General features: G+C 42.2%; 1 protein-coding gene across 1 annotated transcript in view; it reads left to right on the top strand.

Annotated features, from left to right (window-relative positions):
- Nucleotides 1–23203, top strand: part of Tmem117 (transmembrane protein 117) — a 379539-nt gene that overhangs the window by 5312 nt on the left and 351024 nt on the right. The window contains exon 2 of the mRNA XM_042677617.1: nt 6742–7046. Within this exon, the coding sequence (XP_042533551.1) occupies nt 6770–7046 (277 nt within the window). The 5' untranslated portion in view covers nt 6742–6769. The remainder of the gene's footprint in view (nt 1–6741; nt 7047–23203) is intronic.

Below are 23203 nucleotides of genomic sequence, written 5' to 3'. Positions count from 1 at the left end.
GCTTCAGTGGTATAGTGCTAGTCTTGAGTCTTTAGTGAAGAAGCTAAATGAGAGCACAAAGCTGAGTTTAAGTCCCAGTACACACACACACACACACACACACATACACCTCATTAATATAGAGTCTAGTGTCTAGTAAATACTAGCTTTTAATAACGATGATGATGATGATGATTGTTGCTAGAATGAGAAGAGGATGGATGGGGTAAATTGTTATTTGCCCAGCATTGCTATTGGCTGAGTCATCATTGCAGACTTGGGACTGGCTGTCCCAATCATCCTTTTTCTTCTCTTAATGCAAGGTGAATATCAGGTTGCTTTTATTTTTGTTATCTCATTAACCAATGAGGAGGCTAGTGGTGGTGGGGTGGTTCTCCTCTTAAGTGTACATCCAGTCAGTTCATCCAGTATGTATCTTGATTGTCTGTTATTAATCCAGCATTGTCCTAGCTATGCTCTGGCAGTAAATAGCCCCTTATTATCTCTCCCAGCAGCTAATAATCAAATAGTAAACATATAAGCAGATAATTTCACTCTGATGTAAAAGCACATTGCCAGCTATAGTCACAAGGTAGAATTTTTTTGTTTTGTTTTGTTTTTTGGGTCCAGTCGTGGGGCCTGAACTCTGGGCCTGGGCGCTGTCCCTCAGCTCTTCAGCTCAAGGCTAGTGCTCTACCACTTGAGCCACAGCGCCACTCCCGGCTTTTTTCTTTTTGCTTATGTGGCGCTGAGGAATCGAACCCAGGGCCTCAGGCATGCAAGGCAAAAGCTCTACCACTGATCCACCTTCCCAGCCCGGTATAATTTTTATTTTTAAAACATGAAAAGGTTTGCAAACTATGTGCCTTGTATAATACTGTTCTTTTGGAAACTACCATTCTAGATTATTGATAGGAGAGTCAAAAATGATCATTGTGTGTGTGTGTGTGTGTGTGTGTGTGTGTGTGTGTGTCTGTGCCTGCAAGCCCTGGGGCTTGAACTGAGGACCTCAGCACTGTCCCTGACCTTTTTACTCCAGGCTAGGGCTCTACCACTTGAGCCATAAGTTTACTTCTGGAGTTTTGGTGGTTAATTGGAGACAAGAGTCTCACAGACTTTCCTGCCCATGCTGGCTTTGAACTGCAACCCTCAGATCTCAGTTGCTGGGATTATAGGTGTGAGCGACTGGCTCCTGGCTCCAAATAATCATCTCTATCATAAATATGCTTTATATGGATTACAGAGGTTGAAGCAGTGGTGGTACTCTGGGTAATATCAGTGTATCTGAAGAACTGGAAACAGGGCCACAGAACAAGCTTCTGACAGCCTGTGTATGAAAGTTATCAAGTGGGAAAGCAAAGAGTTCATTCTGATGATTAAGTCTTTGAATTTTTGGTTTTCCCTACAAATGATCACTTCAACTTCTGGAGTATAAAGGAAAAATAAGTGATATTTGTGTGTATCATAAAATAAAATGGTAAGTGGTCAATATGAGGGTCCTGTGTTGATCTTCTGGTACCTAAATCATGAGTTGTTAGAATAGATAATGAACTGTGGCTAAGCGCCGGTGGCTCAGTAATCTTTGCTACACAGGAAGGTGAGATCTGGAGATTATGCTTTGAAGCCAACCCAGGCAGACAAATCCATGAGTCTCTTGTCTCCAGCTGGAGCAAAATGCCAGAAGTGGAATTGTGGCTCAAGTGTTAGAGAACCAGCCTTGATTGAAAAAGCCAAACAAGAATGAGGGTTTTGAGTTCACACTCTAGTACTGACATCAAAAAATAAGTAGATGATAGATATAGACAAAAGTAATGAAATATAAGCATGCAGGAAGTATCTTACCTGAAGAAACACTTTCAGTGGTGTGGTATCTTATAAAGCCTGAGGACTAGATATAGATCTGGATTCAAATTCTGACTTTTTCACTTGCTGGATATGAGAACAAAAGGGGCAAAAATTTATTTGTGGCTTTGTTGGCCAGATCTGTAATGTAGGAATGGGCAGCCACGTGCATAATTTTCCTGTGGAAATCCAATATAATTAATGGACTGGCATAGGCTTGTTGTGCAAGGCTACAGTTCTTTCTCCTGAAATTGCATAATGGCTGGAGAGATGTAGTTGTCTGCAAAACATTCTGAACATTCTCATTTTACTTGGGTGTGTGGATATTATATTGCCCACAAGGTAGGAGTCTGCAGTTAAAAAAAGCAACAAAGTAAGTGTTGGTCAGTTAGTCACAAAGCATTTGTTAAGGAAAGAAGCCAAGAACATCAGAGTTCCATCTTTTCAATCGTGTGTGTGTGTGTGTGTGTGTGTGTGTGTGTGTGTGTGTGTGTGTGTTTATAGCAAGAGGGGAGTTATGGCCTCCACACCAGAATTCTTCACTTGTACAAGAAGCAACCTAGTTACCTATTATGGCATCTTCATAAACTGTGCTAATGCATATGGAAAACTTCTTCAAGATTCTATCTATTTATTCACTCACTCTGTGCTGGTACTGGGACTTGAACTCAGGTCCTTAAGCTTTCCGTTGGCCTTTTCTGCTCAAGGCTGGTGCTCTACCACGTGAGCCCAATCTCAACTTCTGGCTTTTTGCTGGGTTAATTGGAGAGAAGAGCCTCATGGATTTGTCTTCCCAAGGCTGGCTTCAAATTGTGATCCTCAGATCCCAGCTTTCAGAGTGACTAGGATTACAGGCATGAGCTACCAGTGCCTGGCTTAAGGTTCATTGTACATTTCTGTGTGATGGTGGGCTTTGGACACTTTCAGAGATCTTGCATGAAACTGAGCAGACATGAGCGCCATTCCTGCATTCTTTCACATTAAATACTATGAAAACACATAACATTTTTATTTTACTTTTTAGGTCTTTACCAGTTAGACTGTTCCTAGGATTAGAACCACACATATAGGTCTCTTTTAATTTAGTGGGTGATGAGCCTCATGTCCAAAAACAAAAACAAAGAATATGAATCTTGCCAGGTGCAGTCACTCAGGCCTATAATCCTAGCTATTCAGGAGGCTGAGATCTGAGAATCATGGTTCAAAGCCAGTCCAGGCAGGAAAGTTCATGAGACTCTTTTTGGATTTTTTTTTTTTTTGCTAGTCATGGGGCTTGAATGCTGAGCCTGGGCACTATCCGTCAGCTCTTCAGCTCAAGGCTAGCACTATACCACTTGAGCCACTTGCAGTTTTCTGAGTGGTTTATTGGAGATAAGAGTCTCACGGAGTTTCCTGCCTGGGCTAGCTTTGAACTGTGATCCTCAGCCTCCTGAGTAGCTAGGATTATAGGCATGAGACACTGATGCCCAGCTCCTGAGACTCTTATTTCCAGTTAACCACCAGGAAACTGGAAGTGGAGCTGTGTGGCTTAAAGTGGTAGAGTACTAGCCTTGAGTGAAAAAGCTCAAGGACAGTGCCCACACCTTGAGTTCAACACGACCAACAACAACAAAGAGTAAGAATCTTGTGAAAGTTATCATACCTAGACAATCTGGGCTGCAGCTCTTGGGGAAGAGATAATTCAGTGTTGATCAAGTTTATAAGGAACTTGAAATTACCAAGAAGGTTTATGGAACCCAAGCCACAGTAACTATTGTATTTGTTTGGATTTTATTGCTAAGCCTTTTGCATGATAATATTGCTTTGTTAACTAGTTACAACAGAACTTCATTCACTTACACAGGAAATTTAATTGACATTCATCAGCCAAGAGTATTGGATTGGGATTTCTGAGCTGTGGAGAATATGCTCAGGTCTTCCATTGATTTAGAAGCACATCAGGTTTATGTTGCAACCTTCATACTTTGTCAGGTGTGAAATGTTTATCAATAGCCCCAAAGTGTTCAGGATTTGTGCAGTCTTTTCTTTTACTCGTTAATTAATTAATTAAATTATTCGATTGATTGATTTAGTGCCAGTCCTGGGGTCAGGATTTGGGCACTGTCCTTTTTTTTTTTCCACTCAAGGCTGGCACTGTACCATTTGAGCCATAGTTCCACTTCTGGCTTTTTAGGCTTTTTGCCTACCCTGGCTTCAAATCATGTTTTCCACATCTCAGCAGGGATGAAAGGCATGAGTTACTGGCATGTGGCTGAAGCCTTCATTTACTTACATATTTTTGACTATAGAAGTGCATACTAGCAGGGCTCAAATGGCTCAAGCCTGTCATCCTAGCTATTCAAGAAACCAGCCAGGGCAGGAAAGCTGGTAAGACTTTCATTAAACACCCAAAAAGCCAGAAGTGGTGCTGTGGCTCAAGTGGTAGAGTGCTAGCATTGAGCAAAAGAAGCTCAAGGACCGTGCTCAGGCCCTAAGCTCAAGCCCCTGGGACCTAAAAAAATAAAAAATTAAAAATGACATACTGTTGAGATCCAACACATGGCCTGGTATATTACGTGCTATGGGCTTTGCAAGCATCCCTATTGCTTTAGAGACTTCTAAAACAAAAAGTGAGAAAGAAGAAAAATGAATTTGCCGGGGACAGCCCAGTGATTTCCTTTATGATTTTTGTTCAAGATGCAAACAGAACTGGGTATTGGTGGTTCACAACTTGTAATTCCAGCTACCTAGGAGGCCGAGAGCTGAGATTTGCAGCTCAAACACATGTCGGTGAGATGTTTATCTCCAATTCACCAGCAAAAAGCCAGAATTCAAGGTGTTGGCTCAAATGGTAGAGCACCAGCCTTAAGCAGATGGAGATGGTGAAGCCTTGACTTCAAGCCCCAGAGCTGTTACACACACACACACACACACGCGCGCACACACACACACACACACACACACACACACACACACACACTTAGACACTTAGACAGGTATTATTACTGAAAAACTAAAACAGAGGTAGCTCAATCTGGGAGCTGGGTGGGTTCAGAAATGAACTGTAGGATCAGGGCTGGGAGGTGGAGGCAGATCTGGCATGTGGGTGGTGGAGTTTATGGGCTTTCTGCACAGACCATCCCCAAGAGAAAGGAGGGAGGGGCTGAGCAGACTTTGGACCCGCAAATTTTTGTTCAGGTTGGGATTTGCTGTTGTAGGCTTGGGGCACAGTTTGCTGTGTTTGAAATGTGCTTACTTACCACTGTCCAGATGGAACATTCTGGCTTTTTTTTTTTTTACCCTTTCTGGAAAAAGCTTACTTATCACCTTTGATCTGTGAAATCTTCCCCTCTTTTCCTCATCGCCCTAACGCGGAGTCGCTCAGTCTCTTCTGAAGAAAGCTTTCCAGCCATTCCATGAGACGTATTCCATGTTAGAATGGACTGAATATTTAACAGAAGTTCATACACATGTGTATGTATGTCAAGGCCTGTGGAAAAATAAAAAAGGTTTGGAAGTGTAGGCACCAAAGAAAGTGATCACAGATGTAAAGGGAGGAACATAGGTTCACAGGGATGTTTATTTGCTGTTGATATTTTACTGTGGTCAATACGTGTTCAATTTAATTTTCTATCATTTGGATTTATTTATTTATTCTTATGTATTTATTTTTATGGCCATACTAGGACTAGAACTCAGGGTCTTGTAGTCTCAAGTGGCTTCTTTACTCAAGGCTGGCACTTCTAGTACATGAGCCACAGATCTATTTCTGGGTTTTTGCTAGTTCATTGGAGAGAAGAGTCTCTTGGACTTTCCTTCTTGAGCTGGTTTTGAACAGGGGATCCTCAGATCTCAGCTTCCTAAGTACTTAGGATTACAGGTGTGAGTTACCAGCAGCTGGCCCATTTGAAATTTCTAATTCAATATTAGGATTGTGAGAGAATCTAAGAGAGCAAAGGCATTGCATTGGTCTTATACTTTTCCTCCCCTCCTTACATGCCATCAGAGTCAACCCAGTTTTGGATGGTGTTCTCCCCTCCTCTGTCCTCTTACTGGTTTTTTTTTTTTTTTTTGCTGGTCATGAGGCCTGAACTCTGGGCCTGGGCGTTGTCCCTCAGCTCTTCAGCTCAAGGCTAGTGCTCTACCACTTGAGCCACAGCGCCACTTCTGGCTTTTTCTGCTTATGTGGTGCTGAGGAATCGAACCCAGGGCCTCAAGCCAAGCACTCTACCACTGAGCCACCTTCCTAACCATGCTTTTTTTTTTTTTTTTTTTGCCAGTCCTGTGGCTTGAACTCTGGGCCTAGGCACTGTCCTTGAGCTCCTTATGCTCAAGGCTAGTGCTCTACCGCTTGAGCCACAGTGACACTTCTGGCTTTTTCTGTGATTTAATTGGAGATAATAGTCTCACAGACTTTCCTGCCCAGGCTGAGATCAAGTGTGAGCCACAGATGCTTGGCTTCTCTTACTGCTTTATTCTTTCCTAAATCCCCCATGATTGGATGGGCAGGAAAGAGACAATAATAAACCTTCCTCAATCGCAGACGACTTGGTGGCATAGATTAGAACAGGTATTATTATTTTGTTGTTGTCATTATTATTAATTATGTGCTGTTCTTGGGGCACGAACTCAGGACCTAGGTGCTATACCTCAAGGCTGGTGTTCTACCACGTGAGCCACATAGCTCCACTTCTGGCTTTTTTGGTGGTTCATTGGAGATAAGAGTTTCACCAACTTTCCTGCCTGGGCTGGTTTTGAACCACGATCTTCAGATCTCAGTTTCCCAAGTAGCTAGGTTTGCAGGAATGAGCCACCGGTGTCTGACAAGCACGGGCTTTTCCAGATATTTCCTTATGGAGTGGTTATGAATCTGAGCAGGCAGATGGAGGAGAGAGACTGCTCCATTTCCTGGCGTAACCTTGGATATCCTTTCTCCTGCAGGTAGACTCCAGCACTGAAGTTGTGAAGGATGGGTAAAGACTTCCGCTACTATTTCCAGCATCCCTGGTCTCGCATGATCGTGGCTTACTTGGTGATCTTCTTCAACTTCTTAATATTTGCGGAGGATCCTGTTTCTCACAGCCAAACCGAAGCCAATGTAATTGTTGTTGGGAACTGTTTTTCTTTCGTAACAAATAAATACCCTAGAGGAACTGCCTGGAGGATTCTCAAGGTGCTCCTATGGCTTCTTGCCATTCTCATAGGACTCATTGCTGGCAAATTTGTGTTCCATCAACGTTTGTTTGGTAAGTACCCATTGCCCATGGAATGAACTACTGCTAATTGTTGAAATTCTCTTCTCCAAGCAGAGCTTTCTGATTCCTTTTTTTCTTTCCCTTTTTCTTTTATTGCCAAGCTGTAAAGTTCATTTCCAACATAGTGTGCTGTGAATGTCGCCGTTGCATTGGTTTACCCTTTGTCCCTTGACTCACCATTTCTGTGATTTCCCCTTCCCTTCCTCAAATCAGATTAAACTTATATACAGGACAAAGGGTACCACAATCAAAAACATTGACAACAGGGGATAAACCAAAGGAAAAAAAAAAACAACAAGAAGAGAAAAAAGAAATAGCTACAAACAATACACGAAAATCCCCAAACCAAAACACAAAACACAAACCTCCTGTTTCCATATCTTGGAGTTCATTTTGATTAGCCACATTTTGTATGGTCATATGTTCATGAGCTTCCTGATTTCTAAAGGCCTGTTTAGGATATCTTCTAGTTTTTTTTACCACTCTTAATTTGTGATAGCATTGCTGTAACTAAATGCTTCAAGTATTCTTTTGCATGGTATACGTTTTCTACTATCATATGAGGCAAAATTGCAACTAAATTTCACGTGAAAAATGTTTTATTAAAAGCCAGGTACTAGGCTGGACACTGTGGCTCATGCCTCAAACCTAGAGACTCAAGAGGCTGAGATCTGAGAATCTAGGTTCAAAGCTAGCCTGAGCAGACAAGTCTATGAGATTATTATTTCCTATTGGTCACTAAAAAGTCTGAAGTGTAAGTGTGGTAGAATGACAGCCTTTAATGAAAAAGCTGATCAAGACTACAAGGCCCTGAGTTTGAGGATCACAGTTTGAAGACAGCCTGTGCAGGAAAGTCCATTTGACACTTTTTTGAAAAATTTTATTTTAGGGCTGGGAAGGTGGCTCAGTGGTAGAGTGCTTGCCTGGCATGCATGAGGCCCTGGGTTTGATCTCTCAGCACCACATAAACAGAAAAAGCTGGAAGTGGCGCTGTGGCTGAAGTGGTAGAGTGCTCGGTTTGAGCTGAAGAGCTGAGGGACAGCGCCTAGGCCCACAGTTCAGGCCCCACGACAGACCAAAATTTTTTTAATTGTAAAGAAGCTGTACAGAGGGGTTACAATTACACGAGCAAGGTAATGAGTACATTTCTTATCAAGCATTGTTGCCTCCTCCTTTGTTTTTCCCCTACCATCCCTTCCCTCCCACCTCCTCAACTACACTCCCTCCCACCCCCTTGTGCCTAAATCGTAAAGTTCTTTTTTCGACATAACGACATAACGTCTTGTACATCTCATTATTGCAATGGGTTAACTTGTATCACTATTTAAACAATTTGTTTTTTCCCTTCCCCTCCCCCAATTATACCAACATTAAATACAGTGAAAACAGGGGTTACCCGGGTGGGAGGGATATACAAAGCAACCAAGACATCACATGGTACCTTATAAATACGAGTACATTTCTTATCGAGCATTGTTACCCCTTCCTCCCTTATTCCTCCTGCCCCCAGCCTCCGCCAGCCCGTTGGACTCTTATCTCCAATATACAGCAACAAGCCAGAAGTAGAGGGATGGGTCAAGTGATAGCCTTGAGCCAAAAAATCTGAGGGACAGTGCAAGGCCCTGAGTTCAAGCCCCAGTGAAACACACACACACACATACACACACACACACACACACACACACACACACACACACACACACACACACACACACACACACACACCCTTGAATGATAGCGATTTGAATTGGTGAACAGTTTTTTCCACGAGAGAGTTCAGTCACCTGCGTTGAACTTGAGGTGATTCATGTGGTAGGGTACTGCTCAGATTTACTGTATTGATTAAACAAAACAAAGCAAAAAACAAACCAAAACAACCCACTATCGATCTGCTTGCCAGGAGGCTCTGGCTGGCCCTGGACAAAAGATGAGAGAAATAATGATCTGGAATAGTGGAACAAGGAAGGGTCTGAAGACTTAAAGGAAATAAAATTGGTGCATTGTGAATAAGGAAAGGGAAAAGATTGGTGTGTGTGTGTGTGTGTGTGTGTGTGTGTGTGTGTGTGTGTGTGTGTGTGTGTGTGTGTGTGTGTGGTTTATTGCCATATCATAAAAGAAATCCAGTGATTGGTTAATGGTAATTCCTAAGCAAGATGTGGCTGTTGAAGGATGGTGGCTAAGACAGGCCCAATGACCCAGAATATATGTAGGAATGCAGTGTTAGGTGATCTGTGCACCAGATACTGAACAAGCAGAAATCATACAGCTAGAAGTTAAGGATGCTAGGTGGTCGCTGGGAGAGAATCAGTTTCCCAAAATGGGTAAGGAGTGCTGAATTAACAGATATCCAAACAATAGATTCCATTATAATAGATATCCATCACAAGCAATGGTGGCTGGATGTGTTTATAACCCATTTAAAGTAAGAGGAAGATTCTCCGTGTAGCACGCTATGACAAATGGACCACTACTCAGGCTGGAGAAAGGGTATCTGTCCTTATTAAAGATGATTGAAGGAGTAACATTAATGAAAGTGCATTGTACGTTTAAACTAATACATTGAATTGAAACCTCTTTGTATGACTACTTAAGGATAATTTTTAAGATGACTATTGATGTAGGTAAGGTAATGTCATTAATAACAAAGGCTGGTTTCATTTTACTTTTTAAAACTTCCTTATTGTTATTGTAAAAGTGATGTACAGAGAGGTTACATAAGTCAGGAAAAGAGTACATTTCTTTTTGGACAGTGTCATGCCTTATCTCTCTCTCTCTCCCAATTTTTCCTTCCTGTCTCCACCCACAAGTTGCAGTTCATTTTCCACATAATATCTAGTGAGTACCACTGCTGCATTTGTTCACCCTTTATCCCTCCATTTCTGCGTCCCCCTTACCCTCCCAAAGACAGATAAATGAACAAACAAAAGGAAAAGAAAATAAAAACAGCAACCAGGAAAAAAACACTCTTGCTTGCATTTGCTGGAGTTCAGTTTGATAAATATTATTTTATATGGTCAGATGCGCATAGCTATTCTGCCTTTGTGACCCCTCCTAAGATCATCCTGCTTTAGCCTCTTTGTGTGAATGCCTAGAGACATGTGTAATTTATCATGTCCCCAGTGTGTTTTAAGCCAGACCCAAAGAAACATAGGTTGCATGGTTTTCCTCATTTGTGGTTACTAGAATGTGCCTATAAATCTATAAGTAAACACACTGGATGGTAAAAGAAAAAGGCTGGTTTTATTACTGTTATGTTTTGTCAGTTTATTCAGTTGCAAACTCCTACTTCTTATACTAAAAAATCACATTGCAATCATGGTTTGCATTTTAATTCTCCCGCTGGTATAAATGTTAACCTCGAAAAAGTATTGCAGATTTCTTATTTTCAGTACAAATTATTTTATTATCCTCTCTCTATATATAATGTATAACACTGTACATATACAGTCTATACATGTATAGATATGTATAGATATTGTGTGTGTGTGTGTGTGTGTGCACTGATACTGAAGCTTGAACTCAAGACCCATACACTATCTTGGAGTTTTTTCACTCAAGGCTGGTGCTCTACCACTTGAGCCACTTCCAGCTACTTCCGGCTACTTCCAGCTTTTTGGTGGTTAATTGGAGATAAGAGTCTCATGAACTTTCCTGACCAAGATGGCTTGAAACGTTGACCCTCAGATCTCAGCTTCCCGAGTACTAGAATTACAGGTATGAGACACCAGACCCTGGCTCTATTATTTCTCTCTCTCTCTCTCTCTCTCTCTCTCTCTCTCTCTCTCTCTCTCTCTCTCTCTCTCTCTCTCTCCCTCCTTTCCTCCCTCCCCTTTTTGGTTGCCCCTTCTGAGGTTTGAACTCAGGGCCTGGACACTTGAAATTTTCTGCTCAAGCCTAGTGCTCTACCACTTGGCCCATGGCTCAGATTTCCTATATTCATTTTAAATAGGCCTATATTTAAATCCAGTTCATACAAGCCTGTAGTAGGGGATGATGATGATGGTGATGATGGTGGTGATGATGGTGTATGTTTATTGAAAGAAATGTGACCGTCAATTATACTTACAGAGTTTTATGTTGAAACAGTGTTGAGATGGCTTATAAAATAACAAACATGAGTTTATGGCATCAAATAAACTGTTTCATTTTTTTTTTTTGGTGATCCTTCAATAGGATTCCAGTCATCATTATTAAGTAATATGGTACTATCCCTTTCATTTCCTAAACTCTTTAAGCTTTCCCTCATCTATTTGATTCTGTTTTATCTTCTTAATCTGCCAGGTGCAGCATCTGAAAATTCTTCTAAGCATTTTCCTTTTGCACATTTAGCCACGTACAGAAAATAACTGCTCATTGTTGCAGTAATACCTGTGTTTTCAGCTCTGCCTGAAGCCCCACAAGAGAGGAGATTATGATGCTGTTTTTTACCCTTCCACCCCCAGTGCCCCCAAGCGATGCTTGGCACAACAGTGTTCAATAAATTCCAATGAATAAATAAGTGCACATTTCTTTATCTTTTACATGTTGACTTTGCTTGCCTTTTTATTGTCAGCTACAGAAGAGCATTCATTTGTTCATTTATAAAATATGAGGGCAAGGCATTTAAAATCTGATTGAAGAGACAGGATACATAGGCATGAAAAATTAACTACTCTGATAATAGGAGGAAGTGCCTATCTGGTCCAGACCCTTCCTGGCCAGGAAGGTGGGAGGGGTGTTGGGGAGGGCCTTCCATGCTCATGGTAGAAGACACAGAGATTTCATGACAGAGATTGGGGCTCAGCTAGGTGGTGTTAGCAGAGGAGGTGAGGACAGCCCAGCTTTTTTGTTTTTGAGAGAGAGGGAAAGCTGAGGCTTATCTGGACTGAAGCCATGAGAGGTTTGTGTTAAGATAGAGCAGTAGAGAGTGGAAGGGTAGGTTGGATTTTAATTCTTTCACTCATTTGTGACCATCCTAGGGCTTGAAATCAGCTTTGTTTGCTCTCTTAGCATTGTTTGCTCAAGGCCGGCATTCTATCACTTGAGCCACAATTCTACATCCTGCTTTTTGCTGGTTATTTAGTGATAAGCATTTCATGGACTCTTCTGCCTGGCCAGAAGATCCTCATTTCTCAGCTTCTTGAGTTGCTAGGATTACAGGTGTGAGCCATGAGCACCCTGCTTGAATTTTATTTTTAAGCAAAGCTTGTGTGTGTGTGTGTGTGTGTGTGTGTGTGTGTGTGTGTGCACGCACACGTGTGTGTAGAAGGTTAGGAGAGGTAAACTGGAAGACTTGCTGTTCAATATTTTTTATATCATCTATCTATCTATCTATCTATCTATCTATCTATCTATCTATCTATCTGTCTGTCTATCTATCTATCTATCTATCTATCTATCGTTCCCATCCTTAGGCTTGAACTCAGGGTCTGGGTACTGTCCCTGAGCTTTTTAGCTCAAGGTTGGCATTCTAACACTTGAGCCACAGCTCTACTTCCGGCATTTTGGTAGTTAATTGGAGATCACAGACTTTTCTGCCCATGCTGGCTTAGAACTGCGATCCTCAGATCTCAGCCTTCTAAGTAGCTAGGGTGACAGGTGTGAGCCACTAGTACCCAGAGATATTTGGCATCTTGGCAGCGCGCTTTGGCATGTAATGATGAAAGGGAGTAGTAGTGTAGCTCAGTGGCAGAGGGCTTGCTTAGCTGTGAGGCGCAGACTCACACAGTGCAGTGCAGTGCAAACACAAAAACAACGGATTCAACTTGGTAGCCATTTATAAAGGACTTACCCTGTTACTTTAACAGTTATTTTAACAGAGAGGAGAGGAAGACGTGGCTGGAAATCCCCAGTACACAGCCAGGTCCCCACACCTGCGCACACCTGCCCACACCTGCCCATTAGGTGCCCTTATTCGTTGGCAATGTGGTTGTTGCCGTACATCCATTGGCACTAACGGGCCCTAGTGAAGCCCTCATTTTGGTATGATTGTCTGACTGCTATGGCTCCCCTAGGACAGAAGATACAAATACTGTAAGACGATACCTCCAGGCCCTAATAAACTACCTCCAGTTAAAGCCTTATAATTAAGCAATTATTAACTTTTCTAAGTACTTTTTATAGTACTTGATATGGATGAGTCATTCAGGGGCAAAGGGGCCCTTTCTTTTCTAGGCTCAATCATTGCTTCCACTTCCTCTTTTCTTCCTCTCCACCCCCACCCCCACCCCCAGCCTGCAGAATTGTCTGAGGAAGGCGTCTAGCCAGATGGAATTGTAACTGGTGGTTAGTTAGCCCTGCCCCCACCCACCCACCATGTACACAATGCCCAGGAAAGCCACTTCCATTTGCCAGGGCAGAGCTGCCCAGATAGCTGATTTAAACAGTACTTTCTAGAATAAGAAGAGTACTGGCTTCTTTGATCTCTTTAAAACCATGCTGAGTTCGGTGGTGGTGGCTCAGGACTGTAATCCTGGCTTCTCAGCAGGCTGAGAACTGAGGCTCATGGTTGAAAGCCAGCCTAAAAAAAAAGTCCATTAGACCAGTATCTCCAGTGATCACCAAGAAAGCTGGAAGTGGGGGGGGGGGAGATGGGGGGGAGGGTGTGTGTGGTGTGTGGGATCTAGGATAGAACACTAGCTTGAGTGAAAAAAAAAATGAGGCCCTAAGTTTGAATCCTAGTACCAGTACAAAACAAACAAACAAAGCACACTGAACAGGGTGACAGTGGCTCAAGCCTGTAATCCTAGCTACTCAGGGGGCTGAGATCTGAGTATCAAGGTTCAAAGCCAGCCCAGGCAGAAAAGTCCATGAGACTCTTATGTCCAGTTAACCACCAAAATGCCAGAAGTGGAGCTATGGCTCAAGTGATAGAGCACCAGCCTAGAGCAAAAAAAAAAGCTAAATGAGAGCTGGTAGACCAGAGTTCCAGCTCCAGTACTGACACAACAGCAACAATAACAACAATAATAAACATAAAACTGCCCCCTTCCTGCACTCATTGATAGAAGTGTTTATTTATTTGTTCTTTTAATGATAGAATAATTACTTCCAGCTGGAATGGGAGCATCATTTGAGAGGACACTAACATTTTTGTTCGTGCTTTGTTTTCTTCTTCCCTTTTATGAGTCCCTCTGTGGCATCATTTCTTGAAGGCATGAGTGAGAATATTACATTACATTGCATACCAGCAATGGTATGTCTGGGAGATTTTGGTTAGGAGGGTAAACAAACATGGTAGGTGGGAGGAAGTAGGTAAATTGCTGATATATGTTGCTGTTCAGGTTCTGGGAAGAAGAGGACAAAGAAAGACCAGACAAGACTTAGAGTTCTGCAGGGCTTAGATGATCATGAGGGGATTTTTTCACATAGACTCTGTTGCTTCATGGTGTTGGCCTGGCTTATGAGTATTGGTGCAGGAAAAACCGTTGTAGATTTTTTTTGTTGTTTGTTTTGTGCCAGAACTGGGGCTTGAATTCAGGGCCTGGTCACTAAACCTGATCTTTTATGCTCAAAGCTCATGCTCTACCACTTGAACCACACATCCACTTCAGCCTTTAGAGGGTTAATTGGAGGTAAGAGTTTCATGGACTTTACTTCCAGGGCGGGCTTTGAGCTATATAATCTTGAGATCTCTGCTCCCTGAGGAGATAGGATTACAGGCATGGGCCACCCGTGGCAAGCATAGTTGTGGTTGTGTGTGTGTGTGTGTGTGTGTGTGTGTGTATACTTGTCTTCCCCTGGCTGTGACCCAGGGGAAGACATTGTGGATGGGTAGGAGGAGTGTACAGGGTTGATTTGCTTGGCTTACAAGGTCACAAGGACAGCCGGCAGCATAATTAGAACATCAGCGAAGCCTCCCGATTCCCAGATAAGTGCTTTTCACACAGTTCCAGATGGCGGCTGGCAGCCAAGAGCCTCATCTGATTTAGGACTGGATGGGGCTGCGCCGCCCCCTACAGCTTTGTTCCACATTCCCTGTCCAGGGATCTTTCCTGGCATTGCCTCCTGTCTGACCCTAGCCTGTTCTTTGGCTTCAAGAAAGTCATTTAGAGGCTATGCACTCAGGAGCTACTCAGGAAGGATGCTGAGACCTGAGGATCTTAGTTTGAAGCCAGGATGGGCAGAAAAATCTGAGATAGTCTTCTAGAAGTGGAAGTGTGGCTCAAGTGGTAGGGCACCAGACCTGAGTGAAAAACTAAGAGACAGTGTTCAGGCCTGGAGCTCAAGCCCCAGGTCTCATCCTTTGCTCATTGTTCTTTCCGTGGCCTTTAGGACATCATGAAATGGAGAACGCAGCTGAGTTCGTAAGGAAGTGCTCTACACATTCAGGCTTGAGAGCAGGAGCTCCAATGTATTTTTCAGCAATCCAGGAAAGTTATCTTTCCCTTCCTCCATTCCTCCCTCCTTCCCTCCCTCCCTCCCTTCCTTCCTTCCTTCCTTCCTCCCTCCCTCCCTCCCTCCCTCCCTCCCTTCCTTCCTTCCTTCCTTCCTTCCTTCCTTCCTTCCTTCCTTCCTTCCTTCCTTCCTTCCTTCCCTCCCTCCCTCCTTTCCTCCCCCCCTCTCTCATTATCTATTTCTTTCCTGTGCTGGTAATGAGGCTTGAACTCAGGGCCTGGGCACACAGCAATCTTTTTCTAAAATTGGCAACTTAGACTCTCATTTCTCAGTTTGCTGAGAGAAAGAACTGTCCAATTCTGCTTATTCCTGATCCTAGAAACAACTAAGGAACAGGCCGATTTCATTTCTGGGCTTCAGCTGTGAATGTCCAGTGCCACTGCGTTTCTTTGGGGAAGCTTCATGTTGGTCTGATCTCACTCTTTTGGGTCATTCTTGTTGGCATTTCAACCCATTTGTAAAGCACAAGAGCTTCACATTAGATCTTGATGTTCTTCATTCTTTTTTAGTCAGTAAACACACACTAAGCACTTTCTAGGTTCTGGGGATCCAGCAGAGAAGCAAACAAAGCCCTTGCTGTAGTTTAGCTGATATTGTTGTGTGAGAAGACAAGTAATAAAGAAACAATGAACCATTGTTATGTGTTTGTTGGAGGGCAGCTCTGACTAAAATATGCAGGAGTCTAGGGAGGGACACACAGTTGTCCAGATTCCCTCTCTAATAAGATGACATTTGAAGCTGGGCACTGGTGGCTCACACCTGTAATCCTAGCTACTCAGGAGGCTGAGATCTGAGGATTGAAGTTCAAAGCCAGCCCAGTCAGGAAAGTCCAGGAGACTCTTATCTCCAGTTAGCCATCCAAAAGCCAGAAGTGGAGCTGTGTGGCTCAAATGGTAGAACACTATCCTTGAGTGAACAGCTCAGTGTTCAAGCCTTGAGTTCAAGTCCCAGAGCTGGCATAAAAATAGGTGACATTTGAATAAAATCCTAAAGAAGATGAAGGTATAAGCTCCGTATCTTTCTGGAAGAAAACATATGGAGGGGAAAGGCAAGCACAGAAACTCTAAGCAGTGGTGAGGAGCTGTGTACAGTAAGCACTAGAGAGGAGGAGGAGGAGGAGGAAGGGTGAGGTGGGCTGTATTGAAATCTTAAGACTTTTTCTTTTTATATACCTGTGCTAGGGCTTGAACTCAGAGCCTAGGTATTGTCCCTTAGCTTTTTCTCATAAGACTGGAGCTCCACCACTTGAGACCATAGCTCTACTTCCAGGTTTTTGTTGGCTAACTGGAGATGAGAGTCACAGACTTCTTTTGCGGCCAGGCTGGATTTGAACCATGATCCTCAGATCTCAGCCTCCTGAGTAGGTAGGATTACAGGTGTGAACCACCGGCACCCAGCTAATGATTAAACATCTAATGAGTGATTTTTCTTAACTGGTAAAGATGCTCAAAGGTATTTACCTTTGAATATGGCACTTGCTGCTTTAAACAAAAATAGAGTAATGACTAAGGCATCTGAAAGCACTCTGTCTTCAGACCCCCCTGCCGCCTGTCTACCGCAACGGCAGGTTCATCATTTTCCATTTTTGGCTCATTCCCCACACTGATCCAAGGACTGGCTCACAGATAGTATTGGCACAGGCTGTTGTGATGAGCACCGATACCATTCTAAAAATAAGTGAGAATAAGGATTTTTGCTTCTAACCATAGAAAACTTATGACTAAGGCATTGCAAATATTTGGCCCCATGTGGAAGTCAGTGACACAGCAGTTGTTGAAAAGTAGGGAACTGGCCAGGCACTGGTGGCTCATGCCTGTAATTCAAGCCACTCAGGAGGCTGAGATTGAGATTTGATGATTGATGTTTGAGGCCCACCCAGTTAGTTCAAGCCCCCATAGTGGTGAATGTGTGCATGCATGCGCGCGCGCGCACACACACAGAATGGAAAACCCTAAGTCATCAAATGCAATAATATATAAGAAGAGTTGGGCATAATGTTTTGGTAATCTTTCACTTGCCAATGCAAGTTTGAATGTTACTCTCTCCCAATTATTTTGGTTACAATAAAAACAGGCTTCTCAACTCTACCATTAAGTACTGTGTCATGCTTCATGCTATAGAAAAATACAGGTAGTCTTTAAATTTGTGGTGTGTGTGTGTGTGTGTGTGTGTGTGTGTGTGTGTGCTGGTAGTGGAGGCTTGAACTTCGGACCTGTATGCTATCCCTTAACTTTTGTTCAAGGCCGGTGCTCTTTCACTTGAGCCACACTTTCACTTCTGGCTTTTGGGTGGTTAATTAGAAATAAGAATGTGCTGGGCTTTCCTGCCTGGGCTGTCACCAGTGCCTGGCTCAGTGCCTGAATTGTTAATACTGTTAATAGCATTTTAAATGTGAGAGAGAAAAAAATCTAATTTTCCTTCCTTTTGGGTAGGCATCGCACAGTTGGAGCTGTCACATTTTACAAGTGTTTTGAAGTGTAGGGATTATTTAGAAAGATAATTATTTGTTTAAGAATTGACTTTAATAAAAAAAAATCTTTTGGTCTATGAGAGTAGGTTTATATTCTACAAATAATATCTGAAGTTCTGTTAACAGAATTTTTGTGTGATAGAAAAACATCTAGCTCATTAATATTCAGAGACTTGTAGCTCTGATGAAGCTTGTATGTAGTAACTGAAATGTAATACAAGTGTTTAGCTTTTATTACAGGCTCATGCCTATAATCCTAGCTATTTGGTAGGCTGTGATCTGAGGATCATAGTTTGAAGCCAGTCTAGGCAGGAGAATTGGGGAGACTCTTATTGCCAATTAACCACCCCCAAACCAAAAGTGGAGCTGCAGCTCAACTGGAATAGTGTTAGCTTTGAGCAAAAAAAGCTAAGGGGCAAAAGTACTCAAGAGGGATATGTGTGTGTGTGTGTGTGTGTGTGTGTGTGTGTGTGTGTGTGTGTGTGTGTGTGTGTGTGTGTACTGGCACTGGAACTTGACCTTAAGGTCTGGGGCCTGTCCTTCAGCTTTTCTATTCAAAGTTGATGCTTTAGCACTCAAGCCACACTTCACTTCTGGCTTCGTGCTGGTTTCATTGGAGGTAAGAGTCTCAGGACTTTCCAATCTCAGCTGGCTTTGAACCGGGCTCCTCAACTCTCAGCCTCTTGAGTAGCAAGGCTTATAGGCAAGATGACCTTTATAGTCATACATTATTTTATACCAGGTAATAGCGAAACTATTGGGATTTATTGATGTTCTCGGAGGTCATTATCCTCAGAAAGCTGTTGGGAATATGGTCAGCTCACATCTTTTCCTGGCTCACATCAAGTAATAATTTTCCTGTAGAAGAAACAGAGGGTAAAACAGCAACATATATCAATTTTGGAAATTGTTTTCAGAAATAATCCATATGTTTCTACTCGTAAGAAGAAAGAACAACTTTTGTAACAGTTAAAACCATAGAATCAATAAAGCTGGTTATCAGTAGAGTGTAGCTAAATGAGTGCTTTTCTTAACTCATTGATTATGGCCATTTCCACAGACCTTTTGTCTTTCAGAGAGAGAACAGTAGTGAAGGAAAGGGGGAAAATGGCCTTTGTGTGTCTTAGGAATCTGAAAACCTGACAGCACTGTATAGAAATTATTTTAATACAAGCATAGTTAGTAATTTAGTTTGGTAAAGTAAAATCGTCACTTTATTTCACAAGCTAAAGTTGGGCTCTGTACCAGTGGCTCATGCTGCTCATGCTCAAGTGTTAAAGCATCAACCTGGAGTAGAAAAGCTACGAGATAGTGCTCAGGTCTGAGTTCAAGCTCCACACACACACACACACACACACACACACACACACACACACACACACATACACATTGATTATTGCTCATGGGAAAAAAATTCTTGATCATTAAAAGACCTCAAGTAGAAATGGTGACAGAGTGGCTTCATATGGCAGGTGATCAATACGTAAACAGGTACCAGTGAAATATAGGAAATACTTAGTGATGGGAGTTTCAGAAAATCTCCACTGGTTCTTGATTAGTCGATAATAGGTTTGCATTAAATGGCTGATGCTAAACATCAATGCAGATAATTAGTCTGGGCATGGTGGCACATGCCTGTAATCCAGCTGCTGGGGAGGCAGAGGCAAGATCCTGAGTTTGAGGGAGGAGGATTGTGAGCTGAAGGCTAATCCAGTGAGACCCTGTCTCAAAAATAAAAGACAAACCCAAGGTGTGGAGGGTGTGGTGCAAGAGGTAGAAAGCTTGCCTAGCCAAGTTCAAGACTCTGTGTTCAATCCTTGGCGTTGATGGAAAAGAATCAAGGCCATTTCTATAACTTTGTGGTGCAATTTTTTTTTTTTAAATGCCAATCCTGGGGCTTGAACTCAGGGCCTGGGCTCTGTCCTTGAGCTTTTTCACTCAAAGCTAATGTTCTACCACTTGAGTCACAGCTCCCCTTCTGGTTTTCTGGCAGTTGATTGGAGATAAGAGTCTCAAGGACTTTCTTGCTCAGGCTGGTTTTGAACTGTGATCCTTAGATCTCAGCCTCCTGAGTAGTTAGGATTACAGGCGTGAGCCAGTGGTGCCTGGTATGCAAGCCCATTTGAAAATTCAGCTTATCTAACTCAACTCACTGTTAATTTGTCTGGGCTGCAGCTGGAGAAGTCTATCTGCAGGCTTTTCAATGCTATTGTGAATAATTAAAAGCGTGCTGGTACACAGACCCACCATGCTACAGAAGCTGCCCCGCCTCCCCCAGAAAGGCTTCCTTTACCTGGAAACCTCTTGATATTCCTTCGATTGAAAGTGATTCCAGCTGGCAAAAGAATAAAAAATAAAAAGGAAAGGAAAGAGAAGAAAAAGATAATTAAATGAAGGCTGTAATAGACCCTTTGGAAAGAAATTAAAACCAACACCGAAGAATGACTCATGTTTAAAAGCATAAATTGAGACTTCTTTCCAGGCATTACATTGTCTCTAGTATTTTTCACCCAGCATTTGTCCCCTTTCATCAGCTTTTAGTAGGACATGTTCTAAGCCCTCGTTTTCTCATTTATAAAATGAAGTACTAACCTGGGTACTGGTGGCTCTTGCATGTAATCCTAACTACTCAAGGGACTGAGATCTCAGGATGGCCGTTCAAAGCCAGCCCAGGCAGATAAATCAGTGAGATTCTAATCTCCAACTAATCAAGAAAGCCAGAAGGGGAGCGGTGCCTCAAGTGGTAGATTGATGGCAAGAACACAAAGCCCTGGGTTCAAGCCTCAGTACTGGCATGCAGACACACAGATACACAGACACACAGACACACAGACACACAGATACACAGATATACAGACACAGACACAGACACAGACACACACACAGACACACACACACACACACACACACACACGAAAAAATAAAAATAAAATAGGAATTTCTTCTTTTGAGTCCATATATAAATTGGCAAAGAACAAATTGTGGGATATGAAAGTCTTCATGAATTATATATTGGTGATCCATGCTAAGACAGTATTTTTTTTTTTAGTGAGGCTTTTACATTTTTATTACTTTCCAAAGTGTGGCTTTTTGTGGGGTTTCTTTTCTTTGTTTTTTGGTCTTATTTTCACAGCTTCTTGAACTATACGACTGAGCAAAATGACATGAAATCACCACATCCCATGGTTAGAGAACATGTCAAAAGTTTTGTTTCTAGCCAAGAGCCAATGGCTGATGTGTGTAATTCCAGCTACACAAGGGGCTGAGATCTGAGGATTGTGGGTTTGAAGCCAGTCAAGGCGGGGGGAGGAGGAGACTCTTATCTCCAATTAACCAGCAAAATGCAGAAGTAGAGGTGTAACTCAAGTGGTCGTGCATCAGCTGTGAGCAAGAAAAGCTCAGGGACAGTGCAGTACCTACGGCATGAGTTCAAGCCTCAAGACAGGCACGTGTACATGTGCGTGCACGCACACACACACACACACACACACACACACAGTATTGTTTCTATCGAATCTGAGTTGTTTTAGCTCTTAGTTTTCATGTGCAGAAAGGAGTCAGTCTGCCACTAGTGAGTTCATTTACAAAGTTTGCTTGCAAAACTCAATCACTGAGGTTTGCATATGTTTGAAGCAATTTGCTCAGCACCCCTTCATGGTGCCTTGATTCGGAGTGCCAGCGTCCTGAAGGCTCACCCAGGGAACCCAGAGAGATGTCTCTCCTTTGCCATTTTCCGTGGAGCCAGAGTGGTTTGACCTGTGGCCTTTCCAGCTTCTCAGTGTGATCACATTTCACTGATCTCCTAAATACGTCTAGTCAAAGAAACGAGGTTTTCTTTTAAACCTGGACTCCTGCTTGACTAGAAAACCAAAACCCATCCTACTCTGAGGACCTGATACCTTTGTAACAAATCAGTCTTTTCATTTTTGTTAAGGATTTTCTTTTTCTTTCTTAAAAAAAAAAAAAACAATTTGCAACTCCTTTTGTATGTTTGCTTCAAAGTCCAACTATAAACAAATGTAAAAACAATAAGGTCATTTATGGCTTTTTGATTTATGATTCAGAAGGTTTGGATCGAGGTGGTGGGATGATTGTTACAGCCACTTTATTTTTATGCTGATACTGGGACTTGAACCCAAGGCTTGGGCACTGTCCTTGAACATTTTATGCTCAAAGATAGTACTACTTGAGCCACAGCTCCACTTTCAGATTTTTGGTGGTTAATGGGAGAGAAGAGTCTCATGGGCTTTCTTGATCCAGCTGGCTTTGAACAGTGATCCTCAGATCTCAGTTTCCTGAGTAGTTAGGGTTACAGGGGTGAGCCTTGAGCTCTGGCTGATATATCCTCTTTCAGTATGTGTTCATTTTGCTATCACATGATATATACCATCTATGTATCTGTGCATGCAAGAATTCACTATTTTTGGTCTATTATCCTCTTCTCCATATTTTTTGCGTGGCTATCTTAGTAAGACAAGTATTAGTAAACAAGGCCAGGATTTATTTTATTTTATATTTCTAGGCTATTATTGAGTAAAAAGGTTAGTAACCCACTATATTCAAATATTATTGTTTCAACAAGCAAAGTAGTTGCCTTTATATACTATTTAGCTGAAAACATAACTGTGCATTGTCTAAATGTGTGCATTTTGCCATTTCATTGGCAAGCATAATTTTAAAAATTGCATTTTTTACATGTAACTATTATGTGGACCTAAGATATAAACTGACTGTTGGTTTTTGTAATAATAAATTGTTGGTGTGAAATAAGATACATTCAGTGCAGTAGCCATTAGCCAGCTATGTGTTTACTGAGCACTTGAAATGTGCTACAGATTTACAGTGTAGGACAGTGATACAAAGGCATTATAAGAACTGGGAATGTGGCTTAGTGCTAGAGTGTTTGCCTAGCATGCATGAAGCCCTAGATTCATTCCTCAGTACCATATAAACAGAAAAAGCTGGAGGTGGCACTATACCTCAAGTGGTAGAATGCTAGCCTTGAGCAAAAGCAGCTCAGGGACAGTGCCCAGGCCCTGAGTTCAAGGCCCAGGACTGGCCAAAACCAAAAAGACAACAAAGGCATTATAAAGTATTTTATACTTTGCTTGTTGAAACAATAATATTTGAATATAGTGGGTTAGATAAAATGTATTACCAAAACAAAATTTACCTTTTAAAACTTAAAATATAGTTACTAGGAAAGTTAAAATTACAGGTGTAATTTTAATTATACCTGTATTTTAATTGGGTGGCTTACACCTGTAGTCCTAACTGCTCGGGAAGCTGTGATTTGAGGATT

This window comes from Dipodomys spectabilis, unplaced genomic scaffold, assembly GCF_019054845.1.
Source record: "Dipodomys spectabilis isolate Male_0828 unplaced genomic scaffold, ASM1905484v1 ptg000039l, whole genome shotgun sequence".
NCBI classification, from domain to species: domain Eukaryota; kingdom Metazoa; phylum Chordata; class Mammalia; order Rodentia; family Heteromyidae; genus Dipodomys; species Dipodomys spectabilis.
This window is presented reverse-complemented; position numbering and strand designations above follow the sequence as displayed.